This window comes from Eleutherodactylus coqui, chromosome 1, assembly GCF_035609145.1.
Source record: "Eleutherodactylus coqui strain aEleCoq1 chromosome 1, aEleCoq1.hap1, whole genome shotgun sequence".
NCBI classification, from domain to species: Eukaryota; Metazoa; Chordata; class Amphibia; order Anura; family Eleutherodactylidae; genus Eleutherodactylus; species Eleutherodactylus coqui.
The window spans coordinates 239,088,009-239,112,517 of NC_089837.1; the positions used below are offsets into that span (position 1 = coordinate 239,088,009).

Below are 24,509 nucleotides of genomic sequence, written 5' to 3' on the forward strand. Positions count from 1 at the left end.
ATAATCTATTATTTTCAATGGGTTAATTTACACCAATAGTGCAAGTTTGAAAAATTGCAGCATGTCCTATTTTCCTGTGCTGTGTCCTGGACATTGCACAGCTCGCGGGCGGGGTGTCTATGTGCTGTATGATTTGAGTTGCGCCAAAATTCTCAAGCACAACTCGCTCTTGCCTCTGTAAAGATGGCATTTATTTACATAAATATCAATGGAAAAACTTGACCTCTGTGTATTAAGCAATTGTAAGTAAACCTTTCCTTTGATTTGGCTTTTACTGGGTAGTCATTGAATAAATGCAGAATCTGCGGGTCCTTTTACACAGAACAATTATTGTGCAAAAAATCGTTGAATCTTGCAAAAGTGCGGGATAATTGTTCAGTGTAAGCATGGCCAATGGTCAACAATAATTAGTTTATTGTTCATCACTCATTGTTTGCATACATAAAAATCATCACTCATTTGCTCATTGTTGCATGTAAAAGGCGATCATTCGGTTGTTTGCAAACCATTGCCAGTCATTTCCAGACTACCCTGCAGACCAAATATGAACTACCTTGCAGACTGAACGAAAAAAATTACGAAAAAATGTAAATGATTATGTGAACATTGTAGAAGTTCAGTCATGTGAGTGGCCAGAAGCGGGGGCAGCTCTCAGCTGTCCCTGCGCTGAGCCAATCAGAGGCAGCCCTCACTCACCCATTCATGAATTCATGAATGGGTGTGAGTGAGGGATGCCTCTGATTGGTCAGGCTGTGACCAATCAGAGGCATCTCATTCAGCAGGCGGGGATTTAAAATCCCCGACTGCTGAATACTACTCACAGCTGTTCAGAGCAGTTCAGGAGAACTGCAGCCTGCCGCGCTGAACTCCGTCTGCCGGGACCAGGTGAGTATATATATATTTTTTATTTTTACACATTTCTGGATGAATTGCAGGGAAGGGCTTATATATTTAACCCCTTCCCGACAATTCATCCCGCGATCGCCGGCAGCCCATTGCTTTCGATGGAGTCGGCTGTATTGCCGGCTCCATTGAATTCAATGGGCTAACATCGTTCTGCCGGGACCAGGTAAGTATATATATATTTTTTATTTTTACACATTTCTGGATGAATTGTAGGGAAGGGCTTATATATTTAACCCCTTCCTGACAATTCATCCCGCGTACGCCGGCAACCCATTGCTTTCAATAGAGCCGGCTGTATTGCTGGCTCCATTGAATTCAATGGGCTAACATCGTTCTTCTCTGCCACAGCTGTTACAGCTGTGGCAGAGGAGAACGATCTTTACGCTGACAGTGGGGGGGGGGGTCTCACTCTTGCCGCTATTGTGGCTTAATAGTGGGACCTGGGAACTTGAGATGCAGCCCAAAATGTAGCTCCTCGCCTGCCCTATTCGTTTCTGTGTCGTTTCCATCACTTTCTTGTGTTTTGCAGATTTTCACAAATGAAAACCTTAGCGAGCATCGGCGATATACAAAAATGCTCGAGTCACCCATTGACTTCAATGGGGTTCGTTACTCGAAACGAACTCTCGAGCATCACTGAAAGTTCGACTCGAGTAACAAGCACCCGAGCATTTTGGTGCTCGCTCATCTCTAGTCCCTTGGAGTCAATTGCTGGTCCTCATTGCTATCTGACAGAAAGGAACACTGTGAGCCAAGTCTGACATGGAAGGAAACCCCCTAAACTGATACCATGTATGGTATGGACTATGAACATTGATAAGGTAAAGCTAAGGCGTTATGCCTACAGTTAGTTAGGATTTAAAATCTTGTGTTAGTAAGTGGCTGGACGGCCAGGTATTATTTTACATGTGCACTTTGAAACCTGTGAAAAGAGTGTGACTACTGCCTATTTTGCTGAAGAAAAGTAATAAAGTCTGGCGAATCCAGTTTTTTAGAAAAAGTCAATGTTTCAGATGGGATTTCCTAATGTGCTGCTATCTTGTGAAGATAAGATGGCAATCAGTGGGTCTGAGCCCCAAGTTGTCATAGCGTGTAAATAGATGCCATTTGAAAACAATTATTCCACCAAAAGGACCCCAAAAACGCAGTTGTGCGATACAGACTTATGGCATGTGCAGCTATCTAGCCCTGTATGCTGAGTTATGGTTATGAAAAATGCGAAAAAATACAAGTCATCCTATTGCTTGGGCAGAATTGTTAATTGTAATGTTACTGGAGTGAAACTGATAGATTTCTGTTTGCCATTTGGTAGGAAAGGAACAGCTTGGCCCAGACAAGTGAGAGGCCGAAGGTGAGGGGGCTCCAGAACAAAAATGAAAATGGGATATATAGTTCTTCTGTTATAACTATTACACTCCAATCACATGGGGTATGAGGACTTGATACTTCTTTGCCCCTCTTCCCCTTTTAATGATGCTTGTGTTATTTCTTCACAACCTTGTTTCCTAATGTCATAAGGCTTGTGGAGATGAAATCCTTGCTCCAGTAAGGGATTCTGCTTTTTTATTGGCTGGGCCTCCTATCTCCTTTGGCCTCATGGGCTGCCTGTATGGCATGTACACCCCTGCCTGAGCCATAAAAGTGCATAAAGATCGTTCGGGTTTGGATAATTTTGTTGGCATTTTTTCTTTAAAAGTAAAAGTATTTTTTCCTTTCTCGTTTTGTGAAATGAGACTTTTCAAGCTTCCGGTGGTATACCAATGACTGACCGCTTACGGACAAGAACACTGAATATCCCACTGCACAGCACAAAACAATTACTCAGTTATACTCTTCTTTTTTCCTGTCTTCCTTCCAAAAATGATTTAATCAGGAATACATGGTAACCTAACATTGAGAGGAAGTACAGTCATGGCAAACACTTGTCTTAACTATTCTACATGTGATAATGATCCATGATCAGTCTGAGAACGGAAATCCAAGACATGAAAGCCTTTTTTCATCTATGGTGACAAAATGATCTCATTTATGTGGCAACAAGATGGTTTAGAAAGTTGTAGGACTTGAATATTTACTACAGAAAACCTGTCAGAGTCCTTTATGTGAACCTGACTGGACAAGAGTTCAGTTTGTACATTATATTCTGTGGTTTTAGCTGATGATTTCCAGGTGGTCCTTATGTTTCCTAACACATTCATATATGGATGATATAGTATAATATCTATCCATGGAAGAATGATGTTCCCAAGACAGTGCTACTGAATATAATCCACAATTACAAGGAAATTAACCTGGTAAAAGTGCACATTACTAGTAGAGATGAGCGAGCATACTCGTTGAGGGACAATACTCGAGCGAATATCGTCATTTTCGAGTACCTGCCTGCTCATCAGAAAAGATTCGTGTGCCAGCGGGCGTGAGAGGTGGGTTGCGGGAGTGAGCAGGGGGGAGCGGGAAGGGGAGAGAGAGATCTCCCCCTCGTTTCCCCTCGCTCTCCCCCGCCACCCCCCCCCCGAATCTTTTCTGATGAGCAGGCAGAGACTCGAAAAGGATGATACTCGCTCGAGTATTGTCCCTTAATGAGTATGCTCGCTCATCTCTAATTACTTGTCGATTTACTGATTAATTTTTGTAAAACATAGGCAAGTCTGTTAGCTTGAAGAACGTAATGCATAATGAACAAGATAACATATTGTATAGATTACCAGGGAATTCATGTCTAAGAGTCATAAAAGCCCAATTTAACACTCTGAGAGGCTTTTATGGCTCTTAGACAGTGTTATACACCAGTGTTCAGGACTAGTGTTGAGTGAACCAATCCAGTAGATGTGTAGAATTAGCACAGTTCGACCCAAAACAAGGTTCTACTTGTTTGGTTCATGCAACTCTAGTTGTCAAGGATTTTTCAATTTATAGGTCAAAAACCTGATAATATTTTAGTGACACGTTCAAACTAACTGGTTATATGTGTGTGTATACATCTAGGTTAAAGAGCACAGTTAGTTGTGATAAATACAACCAAAAGGAACAAATTATTTTCCACATGATCACTAATCCATTCACTTCTATGGGACCGATGGAGACAACTCAGAACTACTCTTGGTAATGTCCCATAAATAGTTAATGGAATGGTTGTCATGCATGCGCTACTCTGCTTCATTCACATGGGGGACTTGGGAATTGACATTCTTGTGATCTCTGAGTGTCCCAGCAGTCTGAGACCCCAGCGATCATATATTCATCACCTGTCTTGTAGATAGGTGATAAATGTTTCTAGTGAGTAAACTCGTGTATGGTATGTTGGTATGCTCTGGGTCCACTGTGGATTTTCTGCACCAGAAAATCCATACAAAATCCACAATGAAACTTAAAATAATTTTGGTGCGCAAAAGCTGTGGATGTGCTACATATCAATGCAAAGGGAGAAATCTGCAGCATAAATTCACATCGCATATTTAAAATCTGCATCGCATGTCAAGTTTTGCACAGATTTCGAGTGTTTTTCGCCTGCAGCCTGTGTATGACAGTTTGTAAAAATCTCATCCACTTTGCTTGAACTATAATGTGGTCTTCACACATGATAGACATGCTGCTAAATTTCTGATGGGCAGAATCACTGCAGAAATTCACCAGCATTAATCCTTTCTAATCCAAGACATTCTGATTGAAGGCTGTACCCCTCTGATGTCAGAAGACGTCCGGCAGGGTATTCTTACTGTAGATTACTGGCCGCTCTGTTGTCGGGGGCCTTTCAAACATGTCACATACCACATAACTGACTCTAGCCAGCAGATGGAGTCATTGTATAAATGGCAGAAAGAGAAAGCCCCCTAGGAAACCCTGATTTACTGAATGAATCCACAGTGCTTAGAAAAATGGTGTGGATTCATGTCTATTGATGCTGCAGAATTCAGCCCTTGAAATGTAAGGGTTAAACCCTGAAGCAGATTCCCAATAAAAATGTGACCAAATCTAGACAGTTTACGTGTGGATTTGATGCATCTCTACTGTGGGCTTTCCACTGCAGAAAGCGCGCGGCGAATGCACCACGAATGAAGGTCACCTAAATGTTACAGATTTCTGTATGAAAATTCCCTGTATGAATATGGCCTTAAAGGGAAAGAATCATATATATATGGCAGACTATTGTTGGCCTTAGTGGCCAGTGTGAGAACTGCAGGATGATAGATTTTTTTTTTAATATAGATCATGATATTGAAAATTAGAAAAAAAGTCACTAAACATACTTAAAAATATATTTAATATAAAAACCTGTTTTATACAATAGGTCATTTTCTGGTGACACATTCTTTTTAAGGAAAACCCTGTCTCCTTCAATTGTTGTTGCTGCAAGAGCAGTCTGCAACTCTGATTTGAAAGAATTGTTAACTGTACTGTACATGAGGCCTAAGGCTATAACAATTCTGAGTATAACCTCTCAATTGTTTGCCCACATACTGACATGCATTGTTCTGTAGCTTGCCTGACAGTTAGTTGCTAACAGTTGATTTAATATGAGAGCTGATGCAGCAATTAGCTGATTGCCAGCTTTCCAACCCCCAAAACCCCTGATAAACAGGTAGGCTGATTTTGCCAAGGAAAGATGTGACCAGCTATACACTTCCTGCCAATGCATGCTGAAATGGAACTGGCATCTATTTAGATGGATAACCCAGAAAATCTTCTTTGTGCTTCTTTACGCTAGTTCACAAATGGATCATAGAGGGGGAATCCTAAGCAGGGAATCCCACTCTATGATGACCTGATGCCCTAATATAAACAGAGGTTGTTTAAATGGGACAACCCCTTTAAAATTATTGACTTGCTTTAGTATAGAGACTGTAGAAAAATATAATTCTTCAAAGAAGATTCAGGGCTTGTAATTGTAAAATGCCAACAAAAGACAAAAAAGAGTATGAGAGAAACTTACACAATGGGATTTCTGGTCACCATATGTATAGACATCAAATACTTAGCGGCTAGAATTCTCTTGAATTTCCAGCTTTAAATTCATAAACACAGATGTTTGCCCTGTTGTAGCAAACAGCAAATCATAGTGAAAATAATCTTACCAAACAAGACCCTGAGCCATCCAGGCATTTGGCTGAGTTTCCATTGCATGTACATGGCAGACATTCTCCAGAAACTGAGTAGAAAAATCCGGGTTGACATCTCTACAAAAAGCAAAAAAAGAGGTTTTCATTGATATATGACTTTATCAAACGTTTACTTGACTGCAAAACAACAACCAGAATGTAATGGCTAAGTAAAATTTGTCAAATCTATCTATCTAATATCTATCTATCTATTATCTATCTATGTATCTATCTATCTGTCTCATATCTATCTATTTATCTATCTGTCTCATATCTATCTATCTAATCTATCTATCTATTTATGTATCTATCTGTCTCATATCTATCTATCTATCTCATATCTATCTATCTCATATCTATTTATCTATATCTATCTATCTATCTATCTATCTATCTCATATCTATCTATCTTACATATATCTATCTATCTCCTATCTATCTATCTATCTATCTATCTATCTATCTATCTAATATCTATCTATCTCATATCTATCCTATCTATCTATCTATCTATCTATCTATCTATCTATCTATCTTCCAAGTCAGAGGTGGGAAGAGAGCTATTGACAGTACGTTGACTGTGAGGCACAATTTATGGATTTAAGGTAAAGGAAGGATGGAGGTATGGGATGGCATCAGGAACACAGTTGCAGGAGCTATTGGATGATATTACAAATACATGTATAGATATTCAGACAGCGGAATTTACTGTGGAAAAATTCCACATGAATTACCCCTCTAAAAGCCATTTCAAAATCCACATATTTTTGCCCTGTTAATTGACAAAATTCGCATGTAGAAATCTGATACAAGAATATTACCTTTCTATTCATTTACACATCAAGAAGTGACAGTGCAAATTCCGCATGTGGATCCACAGTAAAAAGACACAGATTTTCACTTGGCTTTTAGAGGTGAAGTTGATGTTACATTTTCTCACGGGTAATTCCGCCGTGTGGACATAACTTTGAATGTGAAGTGTCATAAATAAGAACATTAGCAATACGTGAGGAAGAGATGACTAAGTTATTCATTATCTAAACAACGCCTATCACGCCGAGCTATAGGGATCAAAGATGTGGGGTTGGTTTTGTATTCACATCATTGTCCCCTGCACCAAATCACAACATTAGGACATCTGGGTAAGAATGAAGACACGGGAAATCTCATTGTTTCTGAGACTATATTTGGTGTAAAAAAAGTTGTACATTTTGGCACATGGCTATTTTGTGAAAACAATTTAGCTTTTTTCCATTCTTACGCTAGACTCTTTTTAAAAAATGCTGTCAGAGCTTATAAGCAGCAAAAGAAAAAACAAGCCTCATAGGTTATATGAACAAAAAAATAAAAAGGTTATGGTTCTTGGAAAATGATGTAAACATGGAAAAAAGATTGCCTTGTCATGAGGGCTTAATCACACGAGCACATCGGCGCCCGTGTTACTGCAGGAAGAAGACGGCCGCACTTCAGGACAGACGTCTCTCTGCAGCACCGGAAGAAAGAACATGTGACCGACTGAAGTGCGGCCGTCTTCTTCCTGAAGTGCGCCCGTGTGACTAAGCCCTTAAAGTGCAAAATAGGCAGGCCAGTAAGAGGTTAATTGCATCATAAGCAAATTGACTGCCGATAACATATTTAAAAAAATAACAATTCATGAACAAAAACTGCATTGATAATACAGGGAATACTGCAGGGCTGCTATCATCATCTATCTGTTCCTGGTTTAAGATATATGTGGATGCTGCAGCTATACAAATGACTGATTTAATGTATAAAACTTGTAGGCTCATGCTCTCCTCAGCCCTGACTACACCTGGAGCACATGCCCTGCTGGCCACTCCTTCCCTCAGCTACGCCTCTGAAGTAATTGTCCTTCAAGGGATATCCTAATTAACATTTAATAATGAGTAATGTATAAAGGACCATTTAGACGGGACGAATGTCAGGGAAACGATGCCTGACACTTATTCCCCCACATTCTTGCTCTCGTGCTGCTGCACAGGAGTTAGTATTGCTGGCTCACAGCGGGGGCGGCTGGAGGAGATTTCTCTCCTCGCTCCCCCACCCCTTTCTATTGACTTAACATAGTGGCCGTTCAATACTGAAGACTGCTATTTACACTGAGCGATCATCGACCATCATTTATGCTGCATAAACGATGGGCGATGAGCTGATCGCTGATTGTTCAGTGTAAATAGCAGCTGTTCAGTAGTGAACGGCCGCTGTGTTATGTCAAAGGAGAGGGGCAGGGGAGAGTGAGGAGAGAAATCTTCTGCAGCCGCCCCACCCCCCCTGCTGGCCTCTCTGTGAGTGAGCCAGAGATACTTGCTCCCATGCAACAGCACAGGAGCGAGTGTATGCAGGGACGAGTGTCGGGCATCGTTTGCCCGACATTTGTCCCATGTAAATGGGCCTTAAAACAGAATAATTCTCTTGCTAGAAAACCCAATATCATCTTAGTTTTTGTATGGTTTCCTATGAAAATTGACAATGCAAAAGATGAAGATAATGAAGCAGAGTTGCGAAAACTGTATAAGAAAAAAAGGCCTTTGTTGCCCATAGCAACCTATCCGATTAGCTTTCATGTTTCAAAAGCACTATGAGGAACGAAAGCTGTGCTGTGATTGGTTGCTGTAGGCAACAAAGGCAGTTTCTGGCGCCTTCACACTGGAGATTGCAATATTGCTGCGAGAAAATCGCAGCAAAATTACAACTTTTTCTTTGCCTCAATTTTTGAGTGTCAGCACTGCTTTTTCTTGCAAAAACATCACTGCTACTTGCGATTTTCTCATGCATTTTTTATGCGATTTTGTCGTGATTTTTTAATGCGAAAATCAATAGGACTTTCTAATGTTAAAAATGCATTGTGCTTTGCAATGCGATAAAAAGGAAGCTCCATAGGGAGACATGGGAGATAGTAAAACTCAGAAAAATAGGACATGCTGTGATTTTTCCTTCTCGCAACATTGCATGAGTGAAAACATTGCAAATGTGAAGAAAACCATTGAAAGTCATTGGTTTGATAATTCAGCTTTTTTACTCATTCTCGCATTGCACGATTTTCTCGCCATTGTGAAGGCGCCCTCAGACAGCTTCATAAATCCCCCTCTATGGCTATTGAACCATCACATCTCTGAACAAAGTGGACTGTACCTATGATATCCTGACTGCATTTGACTTGGTATGCTATACTGGGTATTGTGAAGTAATTGTATGACAAAATCCTGCTTTCACAAATTGCTGAAGAATCAGTCAACAGATGAAAAATTAATGATTTACTTTCAACAAAATGGTGCAACAAGCCACACATCCATTGCAAGAATTGTAAGGGGGTTAACCCTATTGTTATACCTGTTTTTAAATAGCTAAAGTGTATATGTGTATCTGCAGGACCTTCCAGAGGGTCATGTGATTTGACTGGGCTCTCTCTGATGTACTGTCAAAACCTTAAGCCCCATTTACACTGAAAGATGATCGCTCAGAAATCGCTCAAACAATAGTAGCTAATTAGCTACTTAAGAGTTAAATGAAGGCGGAGCAGGACACCACTAATAACTCCAAGAACAGCAGCTGCTTTGTATATGCAAACAGCTGCTTTGTTCTTGGAGCTTTCACCTGGTATCCCGCTGAGAATTCCCAGCGGGATACCAGCTGAAAGAATGCTATCAGTGTTATCCCGCTAAGAACTCATTGTGCAGCGCTGATGAGAGTCATCGCTGACTGTTAGTTTGCAAAAAATCAGCGATGAACGAACAGTACATGAACAGTGCACGATGGTAGCGCGTTTAGACACAATGGTTATCGCTCTAAAGATGGCTGTTGAGCAAATTTTGAGCGATAATCGTTGTGTCTAAATGGACCTTTAAGCTCTTTGCTGATTGACTGAGAGATGGAGCTTATATTAAGGAGGTCTTAGGACTTTCCAGACTGTGATGCAGCAGAAAAATGGCAGACAATAGAAAGCAAAGAGCACAGACAAAACACTAAAGTTGTGGGGGCAATTTCCAAGCAGCAGCGACTGTGGAGCAGCAAGGGGGCCACCAGCTGAAAGAGAGACTGACAAAAAGCAGCCATAGAACATGGGAGAGTAGCCAGATCACTGGGGCAAAAGAGGACCCCACAGCATATGGAAGAAGAAGGAGTTTCCCTCCCCGCTGTTACCCAACACTGTGGTGGAGGTGTTAAAACAGTCTGTATAGCAGCTCTATTTTTCCATGTTTAGCACACCTCATCAGCCATCACAATGATGAAAGTGAAATCATGGCGTTTTTAAAAGCGACTGTGTTAGAGTGGCCTAAGGCCGAACTCACACAACCATATGCCTAAAAAATTGCAGCATTTTCCTGACAAGTAGAGCTGTGTATCACCACGTTTGTGATCGCGTATGCCTGTGCATAACAGCTTATTCCACTCACGCTGTCATGTTTTTTTACGTGCTTGCGTTCTTCTTTACACGCTTATTATAAGCAATGAAAATATGCAAGTGTGAATGGATCAATGAAAATCAATGTACTTTCATTGACTATTTCACTGTAGCAGAGGAATCAGAGCCTTCAGCGCACTGACTCCTAAAACGTAACATTTATTTCATATATTCTAAAAATGAGAAGGCTACAAGGACGAGCAAAACAGAAATCTTCACACAAAGAATAGCCACCCCTGTGCTAAATCCTAATCGACTTGTACTCTCCAAGGATGCGGATATAGATTGTGTGCTCTCTTTCCTTTAGGAAGTATGTGGGCACCCGGCAATCGTATGGGTGACTCCAGTAAGGATTCTAAGTAGGGGAGTCATGGATATAGCACAACCGCTATCCCTTGCTATTATCCGCCAGGTTTTTCTATCTGCCTCAGTTCTGCTTAGTATTGTTCGTGTTGGTTATTTACATCTGCCTTTCCTGTCGGTATTCTACCCTTCCATCCAGGTATGCCAGCGTCCCTTTTTCGGTCCCTATTTAGAGTAGGGACCTCCGCCCAGTTGCCCGCCTGGGGTTATCCAGGAGTGGAGGCAAGCAGGCAGGGACAGGGGTTGTGGGTGAGATCTAGGGCATCTGGGCTGGCGTATCACAGGTAGTATACCGTAACATGTAGTTTGTTTTTTTCTCTCACACTCGCAGATACAATTTGCCGAAAAAATGGCAGCATGCTCTACTTTGCTGCGGAATCCACGCGGACAACTTCCATTGAGGTCAATTAATATTGCATATGGGGCGCGGGTATCTGCATCATCGCTAAGCGAGCCGCGGCGGCGATGAACAATACAGAAACCATAGGTAAGCAGGACTTCATAGCCAGAATCCTCTGCAGGATCTGACCTGGTCTGTAAAGCTGGCCTTAGGATGATGTAATGTTAAATTCTTGTGATGCAATGCTAATTGCGTAGGATACTATGTTTAATACAGTTGTTCTCAATTGTCCTGCATCTACAGCAGTTAGGCCTCATGCCTACGGCCAGGTCAAATTCCGACTGCGAAATCTTGCAGATTTGGCGTCCCCCAGAGATCCTATACTCACTTCATACGGATCCGAAGTGAGTGTCTCGGCCTCCGAGCTGGCAGACATGCACAGTGCAGTGCACGACGCGCCAGCGCTGGATGGTGACGCGATTTCCCGCAATAGTTCTGCTGTGCTCACAGCAGAAATATCGCGAGATGGACAGCTTCCCATGGCTGCAATGGAAGCCGTCCGTGTGATTTTACGTACAAATTAGAACATGCTGCGATTCTCCACGCAGTTGATTTCTGCTTATGGGGAGGGAAGAATCGTTTAACATGGCATATCTATGATGGGCATTGCTGTGGAATTCACGGCGGGCATCTGTCCGCAAATTCCGCAGCGATAATCCTTCCATGGGCATTAGGTCTTATATTGTGCTGAAAATCAATATAAACTGTATTTATATTGTCCTACTCATAACAAACCATATAAAACACAGCACACGGGGACACCAATATAATAATGAGTGAATTCTACAGTATATTTAGTCATAAAGTAAAAGACCCAATCTTTGTTTCTGTTTCTACTTATTTAGCAGAGGCTGAGAAGGAGAATTTCTTCTATCCAAAAATATTATTGTAAGAGATCATGTGGGCGAGTTCAAAGTCAGTTACAAAACATCCCTGGAATCGGACACTGAAAGGATTTTAAGAGGGTGTTGGCATTTCTTGCAATTCAAGCTAGTGAGTTGGAAAATATTATGAATTCCTTCAGTACATTTATCCAATGTAAACCTACTGTACTGAGCTACACCAACGATGTAAGATATACATGATATACACACTTTAGCAAAAATTCATATTTTTTAAAACATCTTTTTTTTAAATCTTCCTACATATAAGAATATATAAGGATAGGACTAAAGATGAGCGAACACCAAAATGTTCGGGTTCGCGTTATTCGAAACGAACTTCCCGCGATGTTCGGGTGTTCGTTTCGAATAACGAACCCCATTGAAGTCAATGGGCGACCGGAACATTTTTGTATTTCGCCGATGCTCGCTAAGGTTTTCATGTGTGAAAATCTTGGCAATTCAAGAAAATGATGGGAACGACACAGCAAGTTCTCCTCTGCCACAGCTGTAACAGCTGTGGCAGAGAAGAACGATGTTAGCCCATTGAATTCAATGGAGCCGTCAATACAGCCGACTCCACTGAATGCAATGGGCTGCCGGCGATCGCGGGATGAATTGTCGGAAAGGGGTTAACTATATAAGCCCTTTCCTGCAATTCATCCAGAAATGTGTAAAAATAAAAAAAATATATATACTCACCTGGTGCCGACAGACGGAGTTCAGCGCGGCAGGCTGCAGTTCTCCTGAACTGCTCTGAACAGCTGTTAGTAGTATTCAGCAGCCGGGGATTTAAAATCCCCGCCTGCTGAATAAGATGCCTCTGAATGGTCACAGCCTGACCAATCAGAGGCCAGCCCTCACTCACACCCATTCATGAATTCATGAATGGGTGAGTGAGGGCTGCCTCTGATTGGCTCAGGGGCAGGAGAGCGATGAATTCATGAATGGGTGTGAGTGAGGGCTGGCCTCTGATTGGTCAGGCTGTGACCATTCAGAGGCATCTTATTCAGCAGGCGGGGATTTTAAATCCCCGGCTGCTGAATACTACTCACAGCTGTTCAGAGCAGTTCAGGAGAACTGCAGCCTGCCGCGCTGAACTCCGTCTGTCGGCACCAGGTGAGTATATATATATTTTTTATTTTTACACATTTCTGGATGAATTGCAGGAAAGGGCTTATATATTTAACCCCTTTCCGACAATTCATCCCGCGATCGCCGGCAGCCCATTGCATTCAGTGGAGTCGGCTGTATTGCCGGTTCCATTGAATTCAATGGGCAAACATCGTTCTTCTCTGTCACAGCTGTTACAGCTGTGGCAGAGAAGAAGGATTTGTCTTCTATATGTTCTCAATGGGGTTGGCGCTGCTGCCGCCGGCCCCATTGAGCGCATATAGACGAACATCCGAACATCGTGTGGTGTTCGTTACGAATAACGAACATCCCGAACACCCTAATATTCGCCCGAGCATCAAGCTCGGACGAGTACGTTCGCTCATCTCTAGATAGGACTCGTTTGCTGACTGGTATGGGGAAATACTTATTTGCTTGTATGCAGTATTATCAACCTCATTTAACCTTCATTGGACAGGTTATACACAATGGCCCATGTGAAGTAATGGCTATGTACCATTTTGTCACATTTAGGGCGCCCACCCACTGGCGTTTGCGATTTTCGTGCGTGAAAAACGCCACGTTTTCCGCGCGTTTTCTGCCGCGTTTTCGCGGCGTTTTCGCGGCTTTTCCATTAATTTCCATTGACTTTCATGGGTGCATTAGGAGAAAAATAAGGACACATATGCAACTGACAGTTCCTATGTTAAAAAACGCAACGCAACGCAAAAAAAACCGCCAGTGGACAGGAGTACATTCAATTCTAATTGCTCTTGAGAAAAAACGCAAAACGCAAAGAAAAAAAAATCGCCAGTGGGTGGGCGCCCTTATAAGGTCTATTTTAGTTGCCTGTAATGGATTGAAGAAATTCTGTAGTATCAAGCATGCTGATTGCAGTGATGTGTCTGTCTTATGTATCTGTGCAGTAGTTGGGAGAAACTTTCAATTTACTACTAGCAGCACACAGAGGAACTGGAACTTCCTCTGTTAAAGGAACTACAGAAAGTAGTATTTGCTATTCATGAGCGGCAGGCCTGCCCCTACCCACCCCATTATCAAGCCACTAATTATTACTGTGTGGGCCACAAAAGGTGGCACTATTGATTTGTGGGGCATCATATCCGTCTGGAGCACAGTATGATGAACTTTTTGGCACTATTATTTTTGGGGAGACACTCTATCTGGACTCCGGTTGCCAGGAGTGTATGGCACTATGTTGGGAGGAAGTGAGTGGTAACAGTATTTATGATGCCAGTACTTGGATGTAATGTGTGACACATCTGATACAGTACAAGGGGCAAATAGGGCAGAAGCAAGCATAGAATTGGGGGTAGGATGGAGAGTTTGCATAGGAAGAGTTAAGGTGCTGCAAAAGTGAGGAGGCAAAGGTGTCTGGAGAGCAAACTCTACAGATAGAAGTGATGGGAAAAGTGAATGATTCCAATCAGAGAAAGACTGGTGCGAAGTGAATGGAGTAATCCCATCATGGTCCCTGGATGCTTAATGGCCAACATAAACTGTGAGGTGCAAAGATGTGGTATAACAATATGAAGGTGCTGTCTTACAAAGGATATGCCTGTATAGAGAGGGGTGTGAGTAGGTAGAGTAGCTTAAAGGGAACCTGACATGTTCTCACAGCACCATAAACTAATTATTTTCTCAGTGCCATGCACATGCTGTCCCATAGACCTGTCAAGTCGCCAGACAGCACCATAACTTGGTTTTTGGCACTGTGGGCATGTGACGGGTTCCCTTTAAAAACTGATGTTTGGCACAACTTTCCAAAGATACAAGTTTAGAAATTAAAAAGAATATTCAACCTCTACTTTATTGAGTAGGTATCTATCCATGCGACTCTGCATAGCTGGACGCCTGATACCTCTCCAGCTGGTGTCGAAATTATTTGTCCTCATAATCTACAGTCTAGTACAGCCTCTCGCTCTCAGCTGTACATTCTCCCAATATTACCAGAGAAATGGCTTATTTGCCTCAAAACGCTTTGCTGGTTTAAACACAATAAAAGAGAAGATGGATACTCCTTCTCATCTCTATATCAGCTGTGAATCATTGGACTTACCTGTAGTGTAATTACATACAGTCTGCAGAACATTACTATTTGGACACTGTATGGTTATAATATTGGTCTTTGTTTAGTGATTTTTATTCAGCAATAGCATGGTCGGATTGGCCTGCGGGGAGCCGATGAACCCCCAGGTGGGCCTCTGGGCTCAGTTTTGGACCACCCTGTTCATTTGCATGCTCCTCCATGAGCGTTGTGCAAACTCATTGGTGCTATTTACTTGAAATTGCATGGTGTAGCAGTCCCTGCCTCCTGAAAATCAACTGAATAGGGTCTCCTCAGCTACTCACTGCCCTCAACATCATGTTTCAGGCTCCATCCAGGTTTCTGCCTAGATTGCTGATAATGGCATCCTGACTGAACCCTGGATGGAACCATAGGCTTCACTAGTAAATATGAGCAGTAGAGATGAGCGAGTATATTCGCTAAGGCACATTACTCGAGCGAGTAGTGCCTTAGCCGAGTATCTCCCCGCTCGTCTCTAAAAATTTGGGGGCCGGCGCCGGTGACAGGTGAGTTGCGGCAGGGAGCAGGGGGGAGCGGGGGGAAGAGAGGGAGAGAGATCTCCCCTCCGTTCCTCCCTGCTCTCCCCCGCCGGCCCCCAAATCTTTAGAGACGAGCGGGGAGATACTCGGCTAAGGCACTACTCGCTCGAGTAATGTGCCTTAGCGAGTATACTCGCTCATCTCTAATGAGCAGGTATTTGTTTGTTCCATCTTTGTATTGGATAGAATAATGAAGTTGACTACACAGTTCATGCAGGAGACTATAGGAAGCATGTTTGCAGCATTGGTCTCTGATTTAGTAATGAAAGTCTATGGTCTGGTCCATGGTTCAATCTTGATGTTGTTTTCAGCAATGCTGATGGAACTCTGGGGAGAAACCTAGAATGGAGCCAAGAGCATATGTATGCTTTAAGCTCTGTTTTGGTACCATATTTATATTGTAAGCACAATTCTGTTTTTATATCTATGTAGTAGGCTTGGTTCTGATACTAGATCTATACAGTAGACTTGGTTCTGGTACTGTATCTATGTAGTAAGTTTGATTCTGGTACTGTATTATGACAAATAGGTAGAGGGAAGGTATATTTCCTCTAGATTTCTCACATATAGGCTTCTTTCACACGAGCGCATATCGGCCAGCCGTTTTCACGGCCGGACGATATACGCTACATTGGGGGTGAAAAAACTGGTGAACAGGCGCACAAATCAAACGTTTGTGCGCCCGTTCATATGACCTGGTGAGACTGGCGCTAATGCGCCGACCTCACCAGGCCATCGCCCATTTCCCCTCCCTCCCCATCGCAGGCTTACCTATCTTCCTCCCCGCTCCGTCTGTGCCATGGGAGGGGGCTGGGCAGGGGCGGAGCTAAGCACCAGTCAGTCCCACCTCCTCCAATTGATGGCTATGAACAAGGGGCGGGTACAAGGTCGACACTTCCGCCCACGTCTCTCCCCCTTTCCATAGCCATCAATGGGAGGAGGTGGGGTGGATCGACATTTAGCTCCGCCTTGCCCCTCCCATTGTAGAGACAGGGCAGAGAGGAGAGGTAAGCCTGCATGGGGAAGGTGAGGAGTACAGAGGGAGGTAGTTTAGCAGCCACGCTGATAAACTCCCTCCCACCTACGGCCGCTGCCATGGGCTCCCATAGGAGCCCATGCAGCAGCCCGACATATTCCAGCCCAAACACAGTTCCAGAACTATGTTTTGGGCTCGACGTAAAAACGCCCGACGCTATAATGGCCGGCCGGGCATTTTTACGTCTCGCAAATATGCCTATGTGATCTGATGCATTGGAATCCAATGCATCAGATCACAGCGCATATCGGCCGGCCGTAAAAGAAGCCTAATGGAGTAAGAGGGAGAGTATCCAACTGCTGGCTAATTAATTAAATCAATCAGTAGTTGGATATTTAAGGAAGAGTTGAGGAAAGACTAGTTGCTTTGTCTAGGGAACACAGATAAACTGGTTTGTGTGAGCTGAATTTGTGTTCTGTAAATCCAGCTGCTAAAGTGAGCTGATAGACAGGAGTCTTTGTGTTTTAGTGCCTGATAGTCCTGATTCCATGATTGATGTGAGACATGTCCTTTGAGCCCAGCAAAGACGATCATGAACTAATTCTGCCACAGTATCTATATAGTAAACTAGGTTCTGGTACAGTCCCTATATAGTAATCTTGGTTCTGATACCATATCTATCTAGTAAGCCTAACTCTGCTACCCTAATGTATAATTAAGCTACCATATTGTGCATCTGAATTAGGTTTAAATAGGCATAATTTGCATGTAACATTAGGGCCCGCAGAGTCAGTTCTACTGGTGGGCCCTAGGTACTCCAATCCGACACTGAGTAATAGTATAGTAATATCACTTAGTCTTTACATAGTGGTAATGGCAGTAGTCTTGGTGTGGCTTTATTTGATATCCCTACTGGTAACATTGATCTTTGAATAATATGCTTTGTTCAATATCAGTACAGACGTCATGTTCCATCACTGTAGAGTGGCAATATTTTGTACTGGTATAGGTATAGTGGTATTATTTGATACCTATGTAAATATTTTCTTGTGTGCATGTAAGGGGCACATATGCAGAGGGGTTGTGCCCCTGATACTGTAAGACCCCTGGGATTGCTAAAGATCAGTGCTGCAGTTCCCCGTGCAACACCCTTTGAATTGAGTGAGTGTGATTGTGTTGTTGGTACAATATTTCAGCATTTGGGAGCCCAGGGCCACACTTTGTCTAAAAGCCAGTCTGAACTAGTTTCACGTGATAATATTTGTGTTCAATTACAGATGTGTTGAATCAGCCTGACCAATTCACTGATCCACAAGGCCATAGAATATAATGGGAGAAACAGTTCACTGATTTGCTTAGCTGCATTTTGATTTGTCGGATATGATATAATAATTGAATTATAAACTGATTTGCACTGACTTCATTAATGAAGTCAGGGAAATAGCCGAATGAATTTGCGCTAAATCTTTCTACCATCACCCTAAGAACATTCATGCTATAAACCATTGCACTGTTTTACCTTTATTTGCGCACTACATTTTTATCACACTCTCGGAAACATGAGGAAAAATTAAAATGCCTTGCTATACCAATTAATTAATGCAAATTTTCCCCAACGTTTCTATATCCGCTGACAGCATTGGGATTTGTAGAACCCAGGGACTCATTTATCTGTTGTAAAACATCTGTTACAAGCAACATAAAATAATTACTTACAAAATTTCCCACACTGATAAACATGGCTAGTTATTCACTTAGGTACGTTTAAAGCATAAGGTGATTCGGATACTATATTATCTACTGGTTTAGTAAAGATATGCAATGAATTCTCATGACGGGTCCACCATGACTGCATCTCTTATCTGTTTCGTGATTTCTATAAAGCAATTGCTAGAAGTATGTGTGCTTGAAAGATACTTTCAGCTTGGGGAAGGCAGGACTAGTATCTTAGCAAATTGCGTAGCATGAGCATTCCGCTACCGAAGTACTATTTCCCCGAAGCTGCTATGAAAGGGAATGACTTGTGTATATAAGTTTATTTTCATTCTTAGATTTAAGTATGTGGATGATAAATAATGTTTTGCTTTTTTAAAAATATTATACATATTTTTTATTTTTAAAAACTTCCCTCTGGTGGCCATGTTGGAGACACATTCTTCCTTCCTGTAAAGACAGTGCTGAAGGATAAGAGTACAAGGTTGCAAGGAGTACAATAAAGTTACAAGGAGTACAATAAATGTGAATAAACTGACAAATATATGTCACAGATTACATTACTGTCTCCCGGAAGCCCTGGAGAACAGCCCTGTTCTTTAGAGACAAGGGATTGACAGGGGAGCTGTCTACAGTCTTATTTCTGCATATAATATACAGTATAGTGTTACTATGCTGCCCCACCTAGAACACCAAAAGAGCTGTTCTTAAAGAGATTGTCCCACTTATAACTGTTTTGCTGCAGAAAGCAGACTGCTCCGTACATTGCACAGTGTCCTGGGTTGGAACTGCAGTCTAAGTCCTATTGAACTGAAAGGGACTCAGCCTGCAGTACCTACCTGGGCCACTGTGAAATGTACGCAGCTGTCTGCTCCCTACAGAAAAACAGATAGAAGTTGGGTAACCCATTTAACTGCCTTGTCCTCTAATGATAATGAGATGACTATCCTAATTTATACAGCATAGCTAATAAGCTGCAGAAAACAGGAAGTGTAAGCCTATTATGACTGAACTAAATATTTTTTAAAATCATGTATAAAAGCTCAATTTAAATGAGATATTATTTTCTGATGATACAGTAGGTTCACTATAAAGACAGCTCTCACAGTAAGCAGTACACAATATGGGACCTGGCTCCACACTCTGTTATTGAGGTCCAAATCAAGATTAAGCCACTTCTGGATGGCATACACTACATAACCACATCTGCTAATATAACTAAACCCCATAGCCAGTTCTATTTTCAAAGAACATTTCCATAAAATCAACAAGTAAATATAACCATTCCCTTATGTTTTTTAAGTATTTTATTTTCAGTAACAATTGTATCTTCTCTCTAAATTGATTAATATAACAAAAGAAAATGACAGCCATTACATCTTTTATTAGGGTTATTGCTTATTTTGTGCAGGCTCTTGTATAAGCGAGTCTGTAAAAATTAACTGCCTACTTATCTGTTAATTAGCAATGGACCACCCATTTCAGTATTGGGGCTCCTTCACACAGGCAATGTGATTTTCGGCCGCACGTGGCTGCATCTCCCGTTTAAACGCCCATGAGATGGGCCGGGTGTGACATATACACGCCGCAGCCCTGAATTCCGTTGAGCGGGGGAGAGAGTTTAGATCCTGTGGTCAGAAACTATTTACTTTTACTTTTTTGTAAGTTTAATGAGAGGGAATCTTAAGGAGTATAGTTCAACAACAAAATGATACAAAAAGTATAAATAACTTTCAGTACTTTGCAGACTCTCTTTTATGGCACATTTAGACCGCTGTGATGCAAGGTACACCTGTCCGTATACTGTCGGATCTCCATGAACAGTGCACATTGCATGTGCTATTCTCATCCATGAATATGGACCTGAACAGGACATGCAGTGATCTTTTTCACACAGACCATGAATACGTGTAAAGATGTACCCATATGTCTATCGCCTTAATGTTCTAGAATAGAGATGAGCGAACGTACTCGGTTTGGGTGTTTTTGGACTCGAGCACCGCTTTTTCCAAGTAACTGACTACTCGGACGAAAAGATCCGGGGGGCGCCGGGGGGCAGGGGGCGGCTTGGTGGAGTGGGGGGTAGCAGTGGGGAACAGGGAGGAGGTCTCTCTCTCCCCCCGCTCCCACTCCCCTCTGCAACCCCCCTCTGCACCCCCGGCGCCCCCCGAATCTTTTCGTCCGAGTAGTCAGTTACTCGGAAAAAGTGGTGCTCGAGTCCAAAAAACACCCGAACCGAGTACGTTCGCTCATCTCTATTCTAGAACCTCCTCAGCCATTGAAGATAAGTATCTTACATAATAAATGATGGACAGAGGGGGGGGGGGGAGGAGGGAGATGCAGCTGAAGCTTTCAGTGAAACATCTTGAGGGGGACAAAGAAGGTGGCGCAGCAGCCGGGATATATCTTATTGATACGGAGCAGATGTCCCAACTCTTACATTACACAGAGAAGAGTTTGCACTGTCTGCAGACATGGAAAGAGGCATGGAAGGGAAAATGTGCTTTTACAGAAACCAGCAGAGAAGGACACGATCCAAAATATGTGGTTTAGAGGCAACATTTCTGGCTGTACTACATCTAATATATATTTACAAGTGCCAAGGCAGTGATTATTTTTCCGTAAGGAATCTTGGACCCAGCTACAAGAGGAAAATAAAGTCAATCATAAGGAGAACTAGACATGTTAGAGTTGCAGTACATGCAGCATTTCTTCACTTGAAAACGCATATGAAACTCCACTGATTGTCGCCAGGCACCTGGACTCATCACATTGTTTGAATTGACGAGCCCAGGTGCCGGCTGGAAATCAGCGGCGCTCCTCCTGTGATCTGCAGGCAAAATTTTGTCAATTGTCTCTACTGTATTATTTCAACATAAACAGAATCCATTTGGTAACAGATGTTATTGAAAATTAAGAACAAATGTAATGAGACCCCTTCTTCATGGAAGTCGGTTATGTCAGGTTGTAAAATCTAAGCTTGCAGTCTTTCCTTTAATTGGGTGCATGATGATTACTTGTACTCCGACAGCTGATTTTCATTAATATCTCCGTGAGAAACTGATATACTTAAATGAGAAACATGTGTGGTTTGGATCTCTCCCTAAATTTATTAGTCGTTTCCACCAAAGAAAATAGTGTGACTAATTCGAAGGACTCTCTTACCCAACATAGGAAATAAAACATGCTTGCCCTTGCGACCTGGTATTGTCCTGGGCAGTATATGGTAAACTAGATCATTTTGACTGAGAAACCGAGATGTGTAAAGAAAACTAACTTAGCAACAACCTCAAACATAAATTGTTTGTATTGGTTTCATAAACATTAAGAGAAATATTTGTCCACTCCTGTCTGAACCCTGGCAAAAAGTGAAAATTCTGTTTTGGGGTTTGACCTCTATTTTCTCCCTTGGGATATATTTTCATGAAAAGTTTTGGTTGCCTCTTTTGAATTAAGTTTCGTAACCGCTGCATTGATGCTAAATATTTGCTGAGATTATAGGCTTACTTGAAGATCATAGTCCCAGAGATCCATGCAGACCTGTGCTTGCCATAACAGCCAAGCACTCATGAGCCACATAGGAAATACTCTAACTGCCATCTATGTATAGACAGTGTGGTCACCAATATAGGAAATTAAATCAGAAGCAATCTCTGTCCATAAAATAGCAATATTCCTCGTCAGCAGTCTATAGCCACCAAATAACTGGTTAACACAGTGCTTGAGCAAGCACTCTCCTAACTGGATCAAACAGCCCAATATACTGGGGGTGACAATAGGTGATGGTACTGATGAACAAGCACCACCAAAGCCTGGTTTTCCAGATACGTCCTCAGCTAATTACTTTTACCGTACTGCAGCCTCTTAGCTCAGATGGGTCCAAGAACTTGCTCTCTGTGTCCTTTAAACAGCCGTGTCCTTCAGCTGAGTGGATGAAAACCTCACTGACACTAAAAGATGGAGCACATCAGCCGAAACGCGCCACTAGCACTCCCAGTCACCAGTCTCTTACATTACCTTCTCTCAGTACGCTGCGTCACCACCTCTGTGTAGTAAGAGAGCCCTCTTTTTATATGCTCAGTCTCTAGCCAATTTGCAGGGGGGCATCTCCCTGTATGAGGGCTTTAACTGATTATACCACGTGAGCTTCTTGAAGGTCCTTCAGCTACATATACATGGTACAACTGTAATGTATACAAGTGTATTCATTACAGTTCAGTTGTTTGTACGCTAGGGATTACCTACTATCAGAAAGCTGCTTTCTGTCTGCCTTGTTAGTTATCTTCAGACTAATACTTCTGGCACCAAGAAACACCTGTGGCAATAAAAATGTCTGAACCTTGGTGGTCTGATCACTGTGACATCAAAGTATGGTCCAAAGTCATGTGCCCCCTTCTGCTGCCCTAAAGCTGGTGCAAAGTTAAGAGACAGCTAATGTTTCCGATACACAAGTGCATTCAGGCTCCATAGGCAACTATAGAAAGTGAGATAAAAAGCCCAGTATGCTCAACTCTTGTGTAAAATCCTATTAAATCTTCTGGCCACTCCAGTGGTGATAGTCTCCCCACATTAGTTTTTTACACTCTGGGAGGAATGACACGCTGTACCCGCACATGTCTATTGCAGCCAATGACTGGCCCAGTGCTCACATGTCCTACTTATTAGCATGACTGTTGAGATCAATACTTGTGTGCAGCCATTATATGTGTCAGTGCTCCTGGGATGTAAATAAAGACTGTATAGAGACCACTGGAGCATCAATGCTGGATCAGTGGGGGAATGTAACAAGTGAATACAATGAAGCACATTTAGTTAGATTGGGCTTTAATATGCCGGTCTACGCAAAGCAGGCCCAAGCGTTCCTGTGTCACATGTGTTATGATGTGCAAGTCTCTTAATATACTTGTTGCAACATGTGACCCCTCTGTGCGACAGGTGGTCTATCTTTCAGATATAATTAATGCCAGATTCTACTGCAAATTATAGTAAATCTGAAGGGCTATGTGAGCATGTCCTCTTTTGCTCATCCAACCCACTTTTATAAAAGTGGGTAGGCCAGTGTAAATAGGTAAAAATTCACAAATTATGGTCGCATGCCATAATTGGTGACTTTTGTATGCCAGTGTGCCATACAAGCCTTGATACATATATCCAAATGTGTTTGTTTATTAATAAAACACTTGTTGCTACATTTTCTTTCTTTCGATTAACCTCACTAAAAATTTTAGATTGTTCAATAAACCTGATGAGGCTATATCATTTCATATTTTTAGTATATAACATTGTTTCTCCAAACCGAAATCTTGGCTATTATTGTCACAGGTTAGGGCTATACAATGGGTGACAACTAGTTTGGCTGTCATTAAAGCACCTCTAGAGATTGTTACCCAGGTTTTCTAGGCTGTTCAATAGCAAATACACTTTCTGTAATTTTAATATACAGTACTTTAGTAGGAATTTAATCAGACCGACATTTCAGACACTGGTCCAAATGCCCCAAATTATTAAGAGGTGCATGACTCTCTATGACTTTGGTAAATTTTTTGGCAATCTGTGAACCAGAAAAGTAAATCTATGCCAGCGGGGTGATGACACAGATTTGCTCTATCATTTACTTCAGCTTCTGGCATAAATGATAGTAAATCGGTCTGACAATCAGAAGGCACAATCCTCTTGCTAAGACTTGCTCACTTTTTGAAATGTGCCGAGACTGATGGAAAAAAGTTGTAAAATGGTGGGCGCCAAAGTTTGCAACTTTTTTATATGTTAGAAAACTTGCACAAATGACTCACTGAGTTTCCATTTATGTATTTTACTTCAATACATAATACAGTGGACAAGAGTGAAAGAAGGATTTCGTATTTTAAGTATTGGAACTCTCCCTGAAGCTGAAAAGGTTAATAGGAAAAGCTACATTTCATGGAGGTAACAGATGCAGAATAACCCCTTTAGCAATCAGTGGGAAATAATCCTGTGTGTGTTAATGATTGAAACCATGACCAACAGATCTGGT

General features: G+C 42.0%; 1 protein-coding gene across 1 annotated transcript in view; it reads right to left on the reverse strand.

Annotated features, from left to right (window-relative positions):
• LAMA4 (laminin subunit alpha 4) overlaps positions 1 to 24,509 on the reverse strand; it is a 156,132-nt gene that overhangs the window by 120,058 nt on the left and 11,565 nt on the right. Inside the window, exon 2 of the mRNA XM_066607137.1 lies at positions 5,979 to 6,080. Within this exon, the coding sequence (XP_066463234.1) occupies positions 5,979 to 6,080 (102 nt within the window). The remainder of the gene's footprint in view (positions 1 to 5,978; positions 6,081 to 24,509) is intronic.